This window comes from Doryrhamphus excisus, chromosome 3, assembly GCF_030265055.1.
Source record: "Doryrhamphus excisus isolate RoL2022-K1 chromosome 3, RoL_Dexc_1.0, whole genome shotgun sequence".
Taxonomy (NCBI): domain Eukaryota; kingdom Metazoa; phylum Chordata; class Actinopteri; order Syngnathiformes; family Syngnathidae; genus Doryrhamphus; species Doryrhamphus excisus.
This window is the reverse complement of record NC_080468.1, coordinates 23,948,338-23,966,999: the sequence shown is the minus strand read 5'-3', so window position 1 is coordinate 23,966,999 and position 18,662 is coordinate 23,948,338. Positions and strand designations below refer to the sequence as shown.

Sequence of the window (18,662 nt, the reverse complement as noted above, 5' to 3'; positions counted from 1 at the left end):
TTGATAAAATGGCCAAAAAAGGAACATTTCCACTAAGTAGACAGTCCAGAATTAAATGATGACGTTAAATGTGTGCTACAGTCCACTGCTGCGACATACTTGTGATCCGCCAAGATGTTTATCCTCCTCACATTCAGCTCTGCGGCAAGTCCTCTGGCTTTCTTATAAAAATAGAGTGAGAGCTCGCGGTCCATGAGGAAGTTGTGGTAGATGGTGGCTAGCCGGGTGCACAGCGTTAGCTGGCATTGCTTATTCCCGACATCCATGGCGGCTGCCAGCGCCAAGTGGTAGTAGCCTGCAGCATCAAAGGGCTCCTGCAGGAAGAATTGAATTATTTTAGACATTTTAGTCCTGTTGAAAAAGCCAATCATTACCACACAGACAAGGGCCTTCCGGTATGAGGGATCATTTCCACATAGCCATGTGCCGTTTGACGCTCCTGCACAACCTGAAGCTCCATTGTTGCATTTAAGGAAAATGATAGTGCCCCCACCTTTGTGCTGTGAGGAAAACATCTTGGGTGGGATCTCCTTGTCATGCCAGTAACGTTGGAAGCCATCAGGTTAGAGAATAAAACCTTTCGATGTCCCATATTTGGTGCTCTCATGCTAATTCAAAACGGTCAGTTTTGTGGGGTTGAAGGACGCGAGGCCTTTGAAGATTTTTTTTTTACTTAAACGCTTTCTCTCGCAGACGCCATCTGATGATTATTGGACTGCACTCAGCACAAGTAACAATGCTGAGGTTCTCAATGGGGGTGACCATGATGGATAGGATCAGGAACGAGTACATCAGAGGGACATTACATGTTAGAGGCCTTGAAGAGATAGTAAATATATATTGGTAGAAGGATGCTGCGTTTAGAGCTGCCAGGTAGGAGGCGTAGAAGAAGACCAAAGAGGAGGTTTATGGATGTACAGTAAACCTCGGATATATCGGATTCAATTGTTCCCACTGGTTTTGTCCGATATAAGCGAAATCCGTTATATGCGTATACCGGAAAATGTCCGTTTTACGCATATATCGGATTTATATCCGGTATATGCGTAAATCGGATTTTATCCATTATAAAAAGGCACTTCCTTGACTATGTTTCCAATGTACCTGGACGCGCAGGCAACGCTGCAAACGCTGCAAATGACGTCGTATAAGCGGCCTGTCACGATTCGTGAATCGGAGCGCCACGATGCGGCCATCCGATATATGCGAGGGAAATTTAATGGAAATGCATTGGAACGGGACTAGAAATTTTGTCTGAAATAGGCGAAATCCGTTATAAAAAATCCGATATATGCAATGAATTTTTATTGGAAATGCATTACAGAAAAATCGGTTCTTTTTTATCTGTCTGTTGTGAGCGAATTTCAGATATATCCAAGGTTTACTGTAGTTAAGGAGGACATGAGGGTAGTTGACGTGAAACAGACAGATTCAAAAAACAGGGTCCCATTTAGTCTTTTTGCATATTGAAGCTCTACTCTGACATAAATAGACTGATGTTTAAATGGACTGAATTTTGTGTCAACAAAAGCGGTCTCCCATGTCAGTCGACGTTGGCTTAAGCGGACACTTTTCAGAACAATAAGAACACGGTGGACCGTGGCCTGATGTGTGGGTCGCAGACAGGTTGTCATCTTCTTTAAACATATTTATAGGTTATCACATGGTTTGTCTGGTATCAGGCCAGGTATCATGCCCCCAAGTGTCAGTATCAGCCCGAGACCGAAGGTCGTGATGATCTTATAATCACATACTATTTAATCATGAGCTTATTATCACGTACTATTTAATCAAAAGACCATTTTGTTTCCAGAAAATGTTCCGTTTATTACATGTATTATATCTAAACAGTGTAAATACAATAATTGCAAAACTATTTCAACAATAATATTTTATCAACAGTCTTATCTTATCAATGTCTGACAATTAAAGTTCCATTAATCAAGTTTGGGTTTTTTGGTGACTGGAGAAGCACTAGGCGCTAAGCACTCGTGTGCTGTTCTCTGATTGGTTGTTTTTTCACGGGCACGATACCAGAGCAGCGCGCTCTGAGTGGACAGCTATGAGGGCTGATACTGGACATGGTTAAATTCTATATTTTATCAGTATCACTGCCCTGGGCTTTGACACAGTATCATTTCGGCTTTTTCCCGTATCATTCATGGGCGGTTTCTAGGGTACAGGGCCAATTAATACTGTAGTATGTGATAACTGTAAATACAGCCCTCCCTCGCTCTCACGGTTCTGACACATCCGCTCTGCCATACCTTTAGATGGTAGAAGAGGATGTCCCCCAAGTTGTGGTAGACCCTGGCATAGTAGAGAGCTTCCTCATCAAACTGCAGAGGTGCTGGACACAGGCTGAGTGTCTTCAGGTAGTAGTGTTCTGCCAGCTCGCATTGATCCAAACACTGGTACAAACGGGCCAGTCGATGGTAGCCCACACGCTCATTCAGATGATCGCCTGCGTCACAGAGTCAGTGTGACTTTACATTTAATTCCGATGTTAAGCCCTACTTGTGTTGCACTATACCTAGCGTGATACTGATGTCCAGCACGGTGTGAGCAAACTCCACAGCTTCTCCGTAGAGTTTTAGGCTAAGCATGACTTCTGACAGCTTGTTGCACAACCTTAGCCTGCTGGCCAAGCTACCATACTTCACCGCAATAGGCAGAGCGCGATCCTGCAGGCACAAAAACAACATATGCTGCTTAGGGCAGTGTTTTTCAACCTTTTTTGAGCCACGGCACGTTTTTTACATTGGAAAAATCTTGTGGCACACCACTAACCAAAAATGTTACAAAATGTCACCATGACCTCACACGTGCATTGGAGGAACAAGGTAGGTGTTCCCACGCGGATCAATATTACATTGCTCTGCCAGTCTTTACACCACAGACACTCCACAGTAGCCATGTTTTTACATGACGAGTTTTCTCTTTCCATATGACCTTTCGGGAAAACAATGGTATCCAACCAGAATAGTCAATGGGTCATGTGCAGTAAAACGTAAACATCAACATCATGTGATACCGGCTTCCCCGAGTTTTTCTTTCACTTGTTGGAATAACTCTAAATTGTCCGTTTTTCGTCTGTCCAGTCTTGAAATTTAGTTTGAATCAAAAACAAAGTGCAGATTGCTGGCCTCCATTTTTAAAACTGAAGAACATCTGGATCTGCGTGTTACGTCATATCTGAGCATGTGCTGAAAGAACGCACCCGGGGATAAATTTAAACAGGAAAAGATCAAATTCAATCTTGCTAATATTTTATAATTAAACTCAGGACGTGTTTTATATATATCTATATAAAATATATTTTCTTTTTTAATAAAACTGGACTTGTGAATAAAGTATAGAAGGGTTTAGATTCTGTTTCACAGATAGCGGTAATGCATACGAAAGCTGCTTGCCAACCGCCAATAAACAACAGAAGAAGAAGAACGCACCCTGACAAATTTCTGTTTGAGCCGGCACAATCGGATTGGTTAAAGGAATATTCCATCCCTGTTCAATTCTTTCCGTTTGAGCAAATATACCAAATGCAATTGGAATATTTGGCTCCATATATTCATGGTTATTGACATAATATTTGCAAATGATGATTAATAAATGTTAATTATAAAAAGTGATATTGGATAATTCCTCACGGCACACCTGACGGTTTCTCAAGGTACAGTGGTTGAAAATCACTGGCTTTGGGAACAAAAATGAGCTTTGATTACCCTGTAGTAGACAACAGCTTTGTCTCTTTCCTGGCTGCTGTTGAAGAAAAGGTCCCCGGCAGCTTCCAGCACTTCCAGGATGAACTTGGTGTCTCCTGTGCTCAGAGCCACGTCCTGAGCCACCTGAACACCACAGCAACAAAACATAAATTCATGTTTCGGAGCACAACGATTATGGAAATGGCTCTTTCGATAGACCTGTAGGTAAAGTTCCACAAGTTCATTCTGGCCCAGGAGGTGGTAGATTTTCCCGGCCTGCAGCCAGCCGTGCGCCTCTTTCTCCCTGAAGCCCAAGTCAATGAAAATAGCCAGGCTGCTCTTTGTGTAGTCTAGAGCTGCACGATATGCCCTGCAAACATTCCACTATCAATATAGTGCTTTTTGTGTGTAGCTTTATTAACACTTTCCCCCTCTCCCTCTGCAACCAAATAGCTGTTCATGCTTAGATCGATTGATGACAAGCTTTTTCCCATCAATACCAAGTTGGTGTCATGTTTCATTTTCTGTTTAGTGCCCAATTTTCACTATTTAAAGCAGGGGTCTCAAACACGCGGCCCGCGGGCCAAATGTGGCCCGCAGGACACTAGTTTGAGGCCCCCGCCTTGATATGAAAGTTTAATGTTTAAGTTTGATATGGATGCTGTATGGTATCATGTACCCAGAAAAAATTATTACGTTTGATTAATGTTCATGTTAAAGGTTAAATAACTGTTAATAGTTATCCTTCCTATCCGTGTGGAAGTGGTAAGTTTTTGGCTATTTAAGTTTAAAGGAAATAACTTGAAGGCTACCGTTTAGGTCGCTAGCTCTCTAGTTTGCGAGTTAGCATGCGTCTCAAGACACTGCAGTTGCGCAATATGTTGTAAATAAAAAAAGTATAAATGTGACTATAGTCGTGTTTTGTCATGTCTACAGGGCTCTAATAATGCTTTGTTAATTTTAATCTGAAAAAAATAATTTGTCTGCCAACCAACTATATGTGGTTTCTTAAGTTTTTATTATTTGCCGTTTTATTATTATTATTATTATATTTATTTATTACTGATTGATTTTCTTTATTCTTGATTTGTTTATTTATTTTTCTTCTTATTTTGTGTAGAAAAATAAAAAAGTAAGATATTTGAGAACAGTGGAATGTTTTATCAGAGCTTCTATTGTAGAAATTTGGAACCAAAGCGAAGTTTTTAAAAATTTTTTTGTTTTTAATAAATGCGTTGTTTTTTTTTGTTGGGAAAACCTGATGCGGCCCAGTCTCACCCAGACCCGAGCTCCAGTGGCCCCCGAGTAAATTGAGTTTGAGACCCCTGATTTAAAGACTCGTCTGCACCTTGGATAAGAGTTAACATGGAGCTTCTGTGTGGCTGTATGATCATTCCACAACATCTATTATTGCTGCATGCGTCAAGACTCCAAAGAGTTAAAGAGGTCACCTGTGAGTGGCCAGCGAAAGGTACAGCTGGCTGACTATTTCCAGCGTCTCCCCCTCCTGTTCCCGCTCCCGTGTGCCTTGAAGCAGTCGGACCTGGTATTGGTTGTAGATGATGCACTGGGCCTGCTCCGAGCGCTCACGTTCATACAGGTGGCACAGACATCTGGTGGCATTCAGCTGGCCTGTCAATCATTGAAATTCCTGTTTGGAATCAATTTGGAATCAATGAGATCAGCGTTTGAATGTTTTACATTGTAAGAGGTTAGCATGCATGGCGAGCAGCAGAGCCCACTCGTAGCATCCTTTCCCATAATGCGTTTGCTGCTGGTCCACGTAGTGTCGTCCCAGCTCCAGCAGCACGGCGATGAAGGTCGTCTCATGACCTCCTTCATCCAGCTCGGAGAAAAGCTGCACAGACTCCATGAGGTGCCTCTGCGCTAGTCCTTTAGCACCCGCCTTAAGACAAAGCAGCCCTGGGCAAGGGTGAGGACGGGTCACTGACTGAAATACATCGTATATCTGCTATATGTGATTAGTACCAATGTTAGCCTGAGCTACAGCCCAGTTTGCCATGTCTTCATACTCCTGGCAGATGTCCACAGCACCCTGGTAGCTCTCTGCTGCCCTCCGGAGGTCTCCCATGCAGCGCAGCGCTACGCCACGCATGTTGAGAACCAATCCTAAATGTCACAATAAGTTAGCACAAACAGTGCAGTTTATGTTAAACCACATACCGACCTTCCAGTGGCGTGGTGCAGTGCTCTGGGAGCGCGGTGAGGACCTCATCCAAGATGCGCAGCGCCACGGTCGCTTGGCCGTTGTCGATATGCAGCCACGCCAGCCAGATAAGAGCACTCTTCTGTTCCGCCAGTGAGTCGGAAAGACACGGAGGGGGATTGTCGATGAGTGCCTGCATGAGTTGGATGGCTTTGCCGACCATTCTATGCTGATAAAAGAGCTGTGAAAGACACACAGCAAGCTGGTGCTTCAACTGTTTGCATGCTCCTTGCATCCCGGTTAAAGTAAGACACTGGTTTAAATAGGGAGCCATGAAAGCCGGGAAGGAGTTCTTTTCCTGGGTTCCACACAGTTGTTGGACATTTTTGGAGACGAGAAGCATGCTGCTGAGGCTTTCAGTCAGCGTTAAACCAGGATGCAAGGATGCTCTCCGTGCTGAGCTAACACTAAGATTAGGGAGGCTCATTTCTCTGTAGAGCCTGCCTAGAATTAGATATCCTCCACTAGTGGAGATGTTTAACATTCCCTGTGCTCCAGCACAAAGCGCAAGTAGTCTTTCCAGGTATGGGACCACTTTTGCACCCTCAGCACGAGTCCAGTGATGCATAGCCAGGAGGTAACAAGCTCGGGCTTCTACCGTTTTGTTGTGAGACAGAAGTGCTTTCTTGAGGATGTATTTAAGAACCGAGCTGTCCTCCACGCATTCCAAGCAGTCTGGAGTTGCCATCAACAAAGCGGCAAGTCGCTCCGCCTGACCAAAGAAGCTCTCTGTGTTCTTCTGTAAAAGATAAATGCCAGCCAAGTTTGAGTAAATGCTGGCCAGTAGCCTGATGTCAGTGAAGGTTTCACAGGGAACGCCAAGAGCTTCCTCCAAGTACACTCGGGCCTGGCTGAACTTTGATCTGCCTGCACAAAGCTTAGCCAATAGGAAGCAAAGACGCGTCTGCGGCCACAATAGTCTCTTTTTCCTAGCGGTTTCCCTGGCAATAGCTAGGAAAGAAATCAACTCATCCTCATGAGCGCAGAAGACAGACGAGGACAGGAGATCAGGACTGAGATTGTAGAGGACCTTGAACTCATCTTTACAGTGTTGTCCGTCCAAAAAAGACACAAGCATTGTGATGTTTCTGTGTCCTTCTTCAGCTGCTACGAAAAAAGGAAGTTTGACTTCATCGGCCTTGTTCACATCATTTTGGATCCTCTCCAGGATACACTCGGAGGATGAATCCTTCTCTTGGGTAAGAATAATTTTTCTTAAGACTGGTTCAAGTGTGGCAGACGGAGCTCCTGAAATATAAAATTAAACCACTGAGTGCAGATTCTTCTGTCATAGGACTTGATCCAACGTGAGAAGATGATGGACTTACTTGACTGCTTCTTCTCAGAGTCTTGGAAAGTGAACACATCTGGAATTGAACAAAACAATAACATTATGTTATTTCTGTATTACATTTTGCTTCTATCCGTATCGAACTTACCATTATACTTTTTACTGTGCCCCGCCCCGCTTTTACTCATGTTTTAACTGTGTATTAACGAATGAATGTTGTATTTTGTTGTCTTCTACTCTGTTTACTTGCTTTATTCAACTCCATTCTTCTGTAAAGTGTCTTTGAGTATTTTGAAAAGCGCTATACAAATAAAATGTATTATTATTCTTATTATTATTAGCACTCCGGTTTCCTCCCACATTCCAAAAACATGCTAGGTTAATTGGCGACTCCAAATTGTCCATAGGTATGAATGTGAGTGTGAATGGTTGTTTGTCTAGATGTGCCCTGTGATTGGCTGGCGACCAGTCCAGGGTGTACCCCGCCTCTCGCCCGAAGACAGCTGGGATAGGCTCCAGCACCCTCCGCGACCCTCATGAGGAAAAGCGGTAGAAAATGAATGAATGAATGAATTATTATTAGCAAATACAGGCAATTATCTAGGGCACCAAGATTTCCAGGGGCCCTCAAAAGTCTCCAAAAAACAGATTATTGATTTTTCGTCTTTCATCCATCCATGTATCTTCTATACCGCTTTTCTTCACTAGGGTCGTGGGCATGCTGGAGCCTATCCCAGCTGTCTTCAGGCGAGAGGCGGGGTACTCCCTGGACTGGTCGCCAGCCAATCACAGGGCACATATAGACAAACAACCATTCACACTCACATTCATACCTATGGACAATTTGGAGTCACCAATTAACCTAGCATGTTTTTGGAATGTGGGAGGAAACCGGAGTACCCGGAGAAAACCCACGCATGCACGGGGAGAACATGCAAACTCCACACAGAGATGGCCGAGGGTGGAATTGAACCCTGGTAACCACTAGACCGACGTGCCGCCCAGCATCATTATGTATTATCAATTAATATTTTTTTGTGTGGCTTGCGTGTTAACCACTCTGCCACCATTCAGCCTCATCTTAATTTATGTGCTTAAAACTGGGAAAGGCCTTGGCGTCATCCCTGGAAGAGTTGGCCAGGGATCGGAATCCCTACTGAGATTGCTGCCACCACGAATAATAGGAAGACAATGGAATGGAAAAGAATGGAAAACCACATGAAAATGTGTAATCTAACACAATTGTTTGGACCACTCACAGCTCCCTTCCGATGCAATGTACTATTCCATGTTACTGTGCATGTACAGATTGATTTAGGAAGACTGTTTGGAGATAAATGAAGCAGAATTTCATGCAATGACAAAAGTCTTACCTAGCTTGTAGTAACGACTGATGTCACTGCAACATTTGTCCTTCAACAAAGCGGTGCTTTGCTCAATGACCTTGTCCTCTTGCAGTCTAAACAAGGTGGCTTCCTCTGTGTCCAGAAGGACGTCTGCTGACCTGGACAATAATACACAACAGCTGATGATTTGCATTCATTTTTTTTTTTTTTTGCTTTGACATACTCACTCGTATGTGTCAGCGGACACTTTGACGTTGCTCGTTCCCACCAGGCCTACTTCGCTAGTTGCTTCCTTCATGCCTAAGAACCAAAGGTGACAGGATGCGAGTCGTCCCACAATGATAACGCGATCGCCTGGTAACAAACTGAGCTCGTCTGGACCTTCGGCATCATACTGCACAGCGGCCACACAGATGCCTCTTGCTGAATGAAACAAGGCTTTCATAAATAATATATTTTTGTGAATAAAAATGATGTCTAGAGACGTACCAAAATGCAGAGGGAAATCACAGACAGGCTTGCCGTCCCCAACCAAAATGCTTTCTGCACAAGACTTGAGAAACCACCTGCATGTGGACACGCCATGACACAACATATTTTGTTACATGGGTAGCTATGTGACTCACTGATGAAAAGGTAGAACAGGTTCCAGCGCAGGTTTCGGGGCAGTGCCCCGGGCTCCATCTGCTAAACAAAGAACAGTCCAGCCTGAGCCCAGGAAGGGGGGTTCAAAGAGGGCTACGTCCCCTTGCTCCAGGTACAGGTCTCCAGCGGATGTGGAGCTATCAAACATCTGGTTGGCCGTGCAGCTGGTGAAGAGTGATGCTGAGGACACAAAACAGTCGATTCCCACCAAGTAAATATTTTGTTTCTAATGATAATATAAATTTATGAAAATGTATAAACTTATAGATGGTATAATGGTTCCATTATTCATGTTTTTTTGTCATTCTCTGTGGAATGGGAAATATCACCCCCCACTGCACTTACCTTCTTGCATGAGAATGCACATGTAAACAAGGTGAAGCGTGTCCTCATCGATGGAAACCTCCATTGCTAGATCTTTCTCTAGCCAAGACTTTTCATGGAACAATAGATTCTCCAAGCAGTGACCCAGAAGACCTTTTAAAAAGATAAAAATATGACAACAGCGCCAATAGATGGATGTAAAAAGAATATGAAATGTCAACCTACCATGTGTATAATATGTGGTGAACTTCCACACTTGCTCAAACATCTGGAAAGTAACAAAAATCACTTTGTCCTCGCTGTCAATGGAGACCACACGGGCAGACAACTCCTGTTGGACAACAAATTGAAATATATAGTATCATAATTCTTGAACAATTTATAAAATATATATATTTGTATTTAAAGTGGGGGAAAAATAATTAGCTGATCCACTGCTGATTTTGTGTAAGTTTACCCCCCCTAGAATGAATGTTAATGGCAGGTTTATTGTAACACAGAATGTAAAAGAATAACATTAAATAAGCACAGAGGTCAGACATCTCTTGCAGGGATGGTGAAACAGCCACAACCATCCACTGGTTGAGATCAAATACTTATTTCCCTCAATACAAATTAATTTAGAACATTTATTGAACCATAAAAATATGTACATTTCATACACAATCAGCAAAATCTAATACTTATTTCCCCTTCACTGTATTTCCATCTATTCATGTCACATAATAAATAAAAACCTAAAGTGAGCGTGTGTTTTTGTAAAATTGTGTGTGTGTTGCACCGTAAAAAGAGCATCGAGTTCTGTGCTGTCGGCCTGCAAAAGCCGCAGTTTCCCTTGCAGTTCCTGCGACTCCTCGAGCGCAGAAAGACGCTCTGGACCAGTGACCACATCCAGACGTAGAGGTAGACCTACGCATCAACAAATGCACTCAATGAAGAACTCCTCAACATCGTCATGAATGAAGTACTAAAACTACAGGTGGGCGATTATGCAAATTTGTTATCAACCTGATGCAGTAGTGGATTATTTCAGTAATGGTATTATTATAATATTTTAATATTATAATATATTATTATTAATATTGTACATATTACTGTAATATCTTGTTGCATTCATAGATCATACTGTTTATAATTTATATAATCTGCAATAACCGTACTCTAGTCACTTCATTGCAATACTGTACATATTACTGTTATTATATATTGTCACATCCATACTGTTTATAATCTGTATAATCTACAATAGCCATAATATAGTCATTTATATCCCTGTACATATCCTCACTGTATTATAGTCATAGCCTGTTATAGTTTTTTTTACATAGATCTGTCCATTTTTTTATACATTTACTTACTACTAAGGTACTAAAATTGCACTTCTGGTTGGATGCTAACTGCATTTTGTTGCCCTGTACCAGTGACATGAGCAATAACAATAAAGTTGAATCTAATCTAATCTAATTAATAAATCATCATCACTAATTTGTCATCAATTCAACTAATTACCAAGAGAAGCAAGGTAGCTTTGAACTATACTATGTGGGAATCCCACACAATATACATTACAAAAGAAGCTACTGTCACATATAAAACTACAGTAAACCTCGGATATATCGGACTCGGATATATCGGAAATTCGCTCACAACGGACAGATAAAAAAAGAACCGATTTTTCTGTAATGCATTTCCAATAATAATTCATTGCATATATCGGATTTTTTATAACGGATTTCGCCTATTTCGGACAAAATCTCCAGTCCCGTTCCAATGCATTTCCATTAAATTTCCCTCGCATATATCGGATGGCCGCATCATGGCGCTCCGATTCGCTGAATCGTGACAGGCCGCTATACGACGTCATTTGCAGCGTTTGCAGCGTTGCCTGCGCGTCCAGGTACATTGGAAACATAATCAAGAAAGTGCCTTTTTATAACGGATAAAATCTGATTTACGCATATAAATCCGATATATGCGTAAAACGGACATTTTCCGGTATACGCATATAACGGATTTCGCTTATATCGGACAAAACCACTGGGAACAATTGAATCCGATATATCCGAGGTTTACTGTATATGACAAAGTTGGTGTGTTTGAGAAATAGTAACGAGTCAGTGAGTCCATACTGACTTTAAGATTAATCAGTGACTTGAGAACACTTTAAATGGATTCACATGACTGCCTACTTCATGGGTCATACAGTATTTCTGTTTTTATGACCCAGTCACGAATGTGAATGTGTGGCAGGCCTACCTCCTGGAAGGTTCTCTCCGGGTGTTCCCTTAACACTGGCAGCATCTCTGCAAAAAGCGCCCCCCACTGCAAAAGAATCATGCACAATGAAGGAAAAATAACACGTACACGACTCTAAAATGCGATTATGAAGCATAGTATTCACTGACAATGACACTGTACCATATTTTGCAGTGTTTTCTAATGATAAGATGACTGTAGTTTTGTATTAAATTCTTACCAAGTCTGCTGTGCCGTCTGTTTCGCTCCATCATGGAAGAAAACTGCTTGCCCAGTCCTTCCTTTCAAACAAAGTCAGGCATTTGCAAGTTAATCATCACTCGGTGAACAAATAAAGAACTTTCCAAACTACCGAAATGGGTTAAGATGCCCACATTTGGTTCATGCAGGCTCCCTCAGAGAACTTTCTCTTTTGGTTTTTTTTGCACTGACTGTGTCATTTTGTGTGTGTGTGTGAGCCACACCAGGAACACACTCAGCACTTCCTTTCCTCCGCTCAGTTCCTCTGTGAGATGGAATTTATACCAGCAAGCCCGCGTAGAATCACATGGAAAAAAAGGTCACAGCACTAAAGTCCAGTCAAGTTGACTCAATGAAAGCCTTCAATGTCTTTTATTGCTTGTAATAAAGTTACCTTCCACTGAGAACACAAGCTCTGGAACAGTTTGGTGCAGTTCAGGGAAAAAAACTCCAACAAATATCAATAAGTTTACTAACATCTAACCTTCACAGTGTTTTCAGTTAAGCACCCTATTAAAAAAAAATAAAAATCAATGTTATGAATCTATGTTACAGAATCAAAGGTGGCAACACAGTACACACATTTACTTTTGCAGTGGGGTGATGGCGCTCAATCTACTCGGAGCATGCAAGCCACACCCCACATTACAAACACACACACATACACACACACGTGCACAGGAAAAATGAAGTAATCAGACAAAAAACAAAATGTAGTCCATCAGTCAAACATTTGGCTAATACTTGCAGTTATACTGCCAGAAGTACAAACATATGACACATACAATGTTGGCAGAAACGTTATTAGCCGGTGTTAGCTACACTATGCACACTAGTCATTCCACAACAGCTTTCTTAATGAGGTTGTTGGAAAAAATATTAAACATTAAAAGACACAAAAGATCGATTGGTGATTGCACTTTTTTGGAGGATGAACGTACATTGTGTTCTGCATCCTTGTGTTATATTAGTGTGATCTCTCAGATGTGTCTGCTCCTTGTATTTACTACTGCTACCAGTAGATGGTGTTGTATTCTCATGTGAGCGTTGAAGATGTATCCAGTTTGCTCATGAAGGAGGACAGGGAGGATTATGTTTTAATAAGGATGCAAAAAGTCTACAGCCCAACGGCGCCAGGACAAGCCACGATCAACAGAATGAATGCCTCAGTCACTGAATTTGTGTCCAATCTCGTAAGTTGATCATTAAAATTCAAAGGAAATTTGAGAGTGTTTAACCAAGAGACAAAGGTGGGAAAATGTTAATGCCTGTATATATGGTGAGGAATTTTACAGCTTTAAACATATATAATAATTGTGGCAAAATATAGTTGGCTACCTCACGGATTTCACTTACTGCGGACTATCTGCGGAACAGTGTACCTCAGTTTTACTACTCGCTTTTCCTTTTTGAGTGCTGGTTTAGGAAAATGTGTCATTTGGAGGAAATGTGTGTTTAAATATTTTTAAATTGCATTGATAAAATAAATGCATTGACAAAAAAATATATTTGTTGTCCAGTGTTTTATTGTGATTATAATCATGATCAACAAATTAAGGCAAAAACCACTAAAATGTGCATCTGCAATAATGGCAATGTGCAGTATTTACTTGGTATCGGATCGTTACAAAAATTTGCAGTATCGCCCACGTCTACTGTTACCGTTAAAGAGCAACATTTATAGTAAAGTTCATGTCTAATAACGATAAGATCCAATTTCCGGTTTAAAAAATACACGTCAGTTAACGGTTCACATTGGCTTAGTCAAAGCATTGTTCTCACTATGCTGCTTTTATTTTGTAGTACTATAATCCGGTGTGATCACCCATGCTAAACTTCACTAGCCACCCTGGAGCATCAGCATAACATTAGCTTGCTAGCTTAAAAACTCTGCTGTCAACAGAGAATCGTCGTGTTAAATCATCTATGAGTCGCAAAAGAAATCACAGTTTCTCTGACACTAACCTGTCCCCTGGACTCCAGGGTGCTTTCATGGAGCCTCCCGGGTCGAACGACGGCGATTTCCTGATGCTGGAGCCCGACGAAGAGCTGCTGTGCTCGGTAAACGACATCAGCGAGCACCTGGGCAGGAATATCAGCGTGGTGTTAGAAACGGCGATCTCCGAGATCCGCCAAATGGTCAGCATTAGGATACGGGTACTGAAAATGGAGCTGAGGGAAAAAACAGAGGAGATCGCGGTGTTAAAGGCGAGGCTGAGCAGCGTGCAGAGGGACACCAAGGAGCTCGGAGGAGCGAGCGTGGAGGCGGAGGCAGCTGCCTGTAAGAGGTCCGAGCCGACCTCCAAGCTGCTCAACGCGGACCCCAAGAGAGCTAAGTCTATCCTTCCGGGGGTGAAGAAAGAGAACATCGACGCGATTTGTCACTACCTGATGAAGGACAAGAACTCCAGAGGGGGAGCGGAGATGGACGGGGAGCAGAGCGGCCAAGAAAACGACGACAGAGACGCTCGTCCGGAGGACGACCAGCATCCCCTCAATCTGTGGCCGGACAGCGGGGTGGCAGCCTCCGGGCCTGGGCACGCAGACTCCAGTGCGGATGACATCTTCAACATGCTCCCCACTAGCAGCAAACGCATTTATGACTACGAGTGGATGGCTCCCGTGGAGTACTCAGCAGACCTGAAAGGTAAAACGTGTCACCATGGAAACAAAAAAAAAACAACTTAACCAATAGCGCTGGATGCTTATTACTGTTTCTATTTATACTTATACTCCGATAAGTGTATACATGTTGTGTACTGTATGAAATTTGACTCTAGTGCTGTACCAAATCCTATACTGTCGTTACCGGAAATGACGATTCTCCTCTTCTTCTCCTTTTTAATTGTGAATTGCAATTTGCAACCACTCGCGTTAGTCCCTCCCTTTCCGTGTATGTGTATGGAAAGGCAACAGGACGGAACCTGCAATGAATTTGGCACACAATAGGAATGAAAGCAGGGGAACGACTAAAACATTGAACCATGGCCATGGTTTAAATCAGGTGTTCCTAAACTTTTTACAGTCAGACATTTGAGCTGAAGTACTCCGTACATGGCTTAAAAAAACATAAAAAATGTATCTTATGAAATATTGAACATTTAACAATTCATTGTTTAATTGAATTCATAGTAATCCCAAGTCAAAAATGTGTATCTGTGTATATGTGTATGTGTATCTTTAATCCGTTCCAGAAGGTCCGGCTCAAACCAAAACGTACTCTAACCAAAGCAAATTTTACTATAGAAAAAATAAATAAATCCAATGAATCAATTTAATACAGCCAGAAATTTTAACACAGACAATAATTATTGTCGGCGGCACAGCGATCGAGTGGTTAGCGCGCAGACCTCACAGCGAGGAGACCAGGGTTCAATTCCACCCTCGGCCATCTCTGTGTGGAGTTTGCATGTTCTGCCCATGCATGTGTGGGTTTTCTCCAGGTACTCCGGTTTCCTCCCACATTCCAAAAAAACATGCTAGGTTAATTGGCGACTCCAAATTGTCCATAGGTATGAATGTGAGTGTGAATGGTTGTTTGTCTATATGTGCCCTGTGATTGGCTGGCGACCAGTCCAGGGTGTACCCCGCCTCTCGCCCAAAGACAGCTGGGATAGGCTCCAGCACCCCCGTGACCCTTGTGAGGAAAAAGCGGTAGAAAATGAATGAATGAATAATGGTGAGAGGCATATTATGGGGTTTAGAATATGAAAAATAAGAATTTTTATGGATTTTATGTGTGCATGAATTATTTGTGTTTTTGTGAATAGCAGTGATGGAATGTCGTACCCACATTGTCTTGTCAGTGATGAAGCAGCCCGAGTGTGAGGACGCTCCAGCTGCCAGAACCGAGGTAGATGAGGACGAGAAAGGCTCATCAAGACTTGAACAGACGCCGGCCCGCTTTTCACACATTCAGACGGCTGATTTCTCCATGGTGCCGCACACTTCTCCCGGGGAGGGCGACAGTCCCCTGCAGGGCAACACGGGCAGACCTCAAACAGGTGGGCAAAGAAATGAAATCAATTGAGATTTCCTTAATTAATCACAAGTGTTTATTTGTTCTAACTTTGTGTCTATTTGTGTTTTCCAGGTCAGCAGTTTCCCAACCACACCTTCATTTGCTCTTTGTGCGGAACCTTCTGTCCTGATTCGGCGTTCCTGGAGGAGCATATTAAACTGATTCACTCGGACACAGAAGGTGTGCAAGCTCTCCAGGCCCTGCAGAGCATCGTTGCTGCTCCTACCGTTGCAGGGGACAGCAGCACGGTGGGCACGGGACACAATGAGCTCGGACAGGATGGAGGAGAAGATGCGTCTGCCGCCAACAAGGAGGTGAAAATGAAGGGCAGATACGAGTGTGGGGACTGCGGCCGCCAGTTCAACTACCTGGGCAACCTGCGGCAGCACCAGCGCATCCACACAGGAGAGAAACCCTTCGCGTGTCCTGACTGCGGGGAGAGGTTCCGCCACGCTGCTCGCTTGAAGAGCCACAGGCTGGTGCACAGCGGTGACCAGAGCCCCTTCCCTTGCCCCCAATGTGGAAAAGGCTTCTCGGTCCTCTCTGGACTCAAGAGACATCAACGCGTCCACACCGGCGAGAGCCCATACGCCTGCCCGCAGTGTGGTCGCCGATTTAAAGAGCTGGGCAACCTGTACACCCACCAGAGGATACACAGCGGAGCCACCCCGTACTGCTGCCAGCAGTGTGGGCGCAGCTTTCGACACCTGGGCACCTATAAGAGCCACCGATGTACGCCTGCAGAGTGACTCCTGCCTTACAGATGTGATGTCCAAGTACTGACATGATAAAATACTCATAAATAGGCCATGAGTTAATATGAGTAAACATTTAACAAGAGAATTGACTGACTTACCAGGATCGTCTGGAGGCATTGATGAGGCCACCAAAGGTTCTGGTTCTTCAGTAGTTCTGCATAGCGGTGCCTCCTCTTTTTGTCAGCTGTAGGACATAAATAACAAATATAAAAATTGATTCAAATCAAACACATGCAAACATGAGAAATGATGAACAAAACCTTTGGCGCCCTCGTGTGGACGATACGAGTAATGCAGCCACGTTGGCCTTCACGCTTTGTGCTCCAGTATACACTACCAGTTACAACAGAGTGTGGATGCTTATTTGTGGCCTTGGGTTGGACGCTGCCGCTCGTTCGAAAAGACAGCTGGGATAGGCTCAAGCACACCCGCAACCCTAGTGAGGACAAGCAGGCCAAGAAAATGGACGGACGGACAAGCAGTCAAAACATTTGGACACACTTGCTCATTCAACAGCATGAGCAAGCGTGTCCTGGTTTTGACTGGTAATGTATGTTAACAGCAGACGTGTAATCAAGTCCTGTTTAACTTTTAACCCAATTTAGTGGCCATTTTATATATTGTATAAACTCTTAATATATTTTTAAAGGTGCCAAATAAAAACCCAAATAATGTCTGATGTAATAGATCATTAAAAAACAATGGAAGCAACCTTCCTAATCACCCTTCATCAATCTTCCTAATTATCAGACTAATTTCAGTTGGTGTAAACTCTACTTTGAACAATGAAATAAAAGTTCTGTCACACCATACCATAGTGATCCACATGTTTTATGGGCTGCCTCTCGAGTTATGTGTATGAATTAAGTTTTTTTTTCAAGCGCAAGTTGTTAAATGAAAAGTTTGAGGGTTTTTTTGGTAACTAAACATATACTTACTTAGACTGGACTGGTTTTTAGCATCTTTAACGTACGCAAAATAAGTACTCCCAATTGTTCTGGATGTGGCTGCCTTGTCTTAAAGGGACAGTATCCAACTCGCTCTATATTACATTTGTTTTAACCAAAAAAATACAAACCACCAGTGTAAATATTTGTACCGTCACTCACAAAAGCAGTCTCAAAGTCATAAGCGACAATTTACATTCATATTGTTGTAATAACAGCTAACGTTACTAGCTAAACTTTAGCTAATCACTAGCTAGCTAATCACTAGCTAATCATTAGCTGCGCGTCAGTGTATGTCAGTTGTAGCTTACATTGTCATTCTACCTCTTCTTCCACTTCCATCGATTCTAAACCTGTGTACTGTTCTACTCAAATCCTAACTGTAGGAGGCGCTATGCACCCTGATTCCACCAATGAGTAATCCAAAACTGATTTACTCAAATTTGAGAGTGGGTGGGGAGTCTAATCTGTACACAAGTAAGGCATAGTGGACTTTGACAGAAAATGCAAAACATGGTGGACGTGCACGGCAAGGTGACATTGACATGAAAGGCGGCAAGTCCAAAACGACTTTGGTTCCACTTTGCCGGATGACCTTTTCACACAGGAAATTAATTCCAAGTAAACACACAATGCCTCTTTCTCCTTGTAATGATCATAGAACCCCCTGCTGAAGCGTATTCTACAAGCAAACCGCATTTTCATTGGGGAAATTATTCCCCCACAATCTTCTCCTTGAGGACCACCTGAGGCACGGACAAGTCGTGATCTGATCTGAAGCAGCTGTCACTAGAATGACGTGTCCAAACTGTGTATTTAACAACAAATTGGCCTTGCTTCCTGCTTTTTTAATTCACTGCAACACATTAATCAAGGCGGCCTTATTAAACGTCACGGTCTGTT

At 42.8% G+C, this 18,662-nt stretch overlaps 3 protein-coding genes across 8 annotated transcripts in view; 1 reads left to right on the top strand and 2 right to left on the bottom strand.

Annotated features, from left to right (window-relative positions):
• Positions 1 to 32: 32 nt before the first annotated feature.
• LOC131125888 (SH3 domain and tetratricopeptide repeat-containing protein 1) lies at positions 33 to 15,815 on the bottom strand. 6 transcript variants are annotated; one of them, XM_058067870.1, is made up of 22 exons: positions 14,843 to 15,815; positions 14,422 to 14,673; positions 13,999 to 14,205; positions 12,014 to 12,074; positions 11,794 to 11,859; positions 10,319 to 10,446; positions 9,763 to 9,868; positions 9,559 to 9,690; positions 9,195 to 9,393; positions 9,058 to 9,134; positions 8,796 to 8,991; positions 8,596 to 8,726; positions 7,260 to 7,298; positions 5,893 to 7,179; positions 5,694 to 5,834; positions 5,406 to 5,627; positions 5,156 to 5,336; positions 3,924 to 4,074; positions 3,726 to 3,848; positions 2,534 to 2,684; positions 2,268 to 2,464; positions 33 to 314 (listed from the first exon to the last, which is right to left on the bottom strand). In XM_058067870.1, exons 4-22 carry the CDS (start codon positions 12,045 to 12,047, stop codon positions 33 to 35), a joined length of 3,843 nt encoding a protein of 1,280 aa, XP_057923853.1. In that variant the 5' UTR covers positions 12,048 to 12,074; positions 13,999 to 14,205; positions 14,422 to 14,673; positions 14,843 to 15,815. The 6 variants fall into 6 exon arrangements, with proteins under 6 accessions (XP_057923853.1, XP_057923852.1, XP_057923856.1 ...); XM_058067869.1 differs by lacking the exon at positions 14,843 to 15,815 and adding an exon at positions 12,168 to 12,298 and having other exon boundaries at positions 12,428 to 14,205; positions 14,422 to 14,832; XM_058067873.1 differs by lacking the exon at positions 14,843 to 15,815 and adding an exon at positions 12,168 to 12,298 and having other exon boundaries at positions 12,014 to 12,070; positions 12,428 to 14,205; positions 14,422 to 14,832.
• znf16l (zinc finger protein 16 like) lies at positions 13,860 to 17,523 on the top strand. Its single transcript, XM_058068005.1, has 3 exons — positions 13,860 to 14,680; positions 15,840 to 16,037; positions 16,127 to 17,523. The coding sequence occupies exons 1-3, from the start codon at positions 13,960 to 13,962 to the stop codon at positions 16,801 to 16,803; spliced, it is 1,596 nt and encodes a 531-aa protein (XP_057923988.1). The 5' UTR covers positions 13,860 to 13,959; the 3' UTR covers positions 16,804 to 17,523.
• The window catches only part of rce1a (Ras converting CAAX endopeptidase 1a), a 60,803-nt gene continuing 58,994 nt past the window's right edge, over positions 16,854 to 18,662 (bottom strand). The window contains exon 8 of the mRNA XM_058068058.1: positions 16,854 to 16,996. Coding sequence (XP_057924041.1) covers positions 16,869 to 16,996 — 128 coding nt within the window. The 3' untranslated portion in view covers positions 16,854 to 16,868. The remainder of the gene's footprint in view (positions 16,997 to 18,662) is intronic.

Excerpts from the sequence above, each read along its gene's own strand:
- znf16l (XM_058068005.1), top strand. The coding sequence starts at position 13,960 with ATGAGTCGCAAAAGAAATCACAGTTTCTCTGACACTAACCTGTCCCCT. Across the intron at positions 14,681-15,839 it reads GTACTCAGCAGACCTGAAAG|TGATGAAGCAGCCCGAGTGT; the intron begins GTAAAACGTGTC and ends TTGTCTTGTCAG. Across the intron at positions 16,038-16,126 it reads CACGGGCAGACCTCAAACAG|GTCAGCAGTTTCCCAACCAC; the intron begins GTGGGCAAAGAA and ends TGTGTTTTCCAG.
- LOC131125888 (XM_058067870.1), bottom strand. The coding sequence starts at position 12,047 with ATGATGGAGCGAAACAGACGGCACAGCAGACTTG. Across the intron at positions 9,394-9,558 it reads GTGCATTCTCATGCAAGAAG|CATCACTCTTCACCAGCTGC; the intron begins GTAAGTGCAGTG and ends TTGTGTCCTCAG. Across the intron at positions 5,337-5,405 it reads GCATGCTAACCTCTTACAAT|GCCAGCTGAATGCCACCAGA; the intron begins GTAAAACATTCA and ends AATGATTGACAG.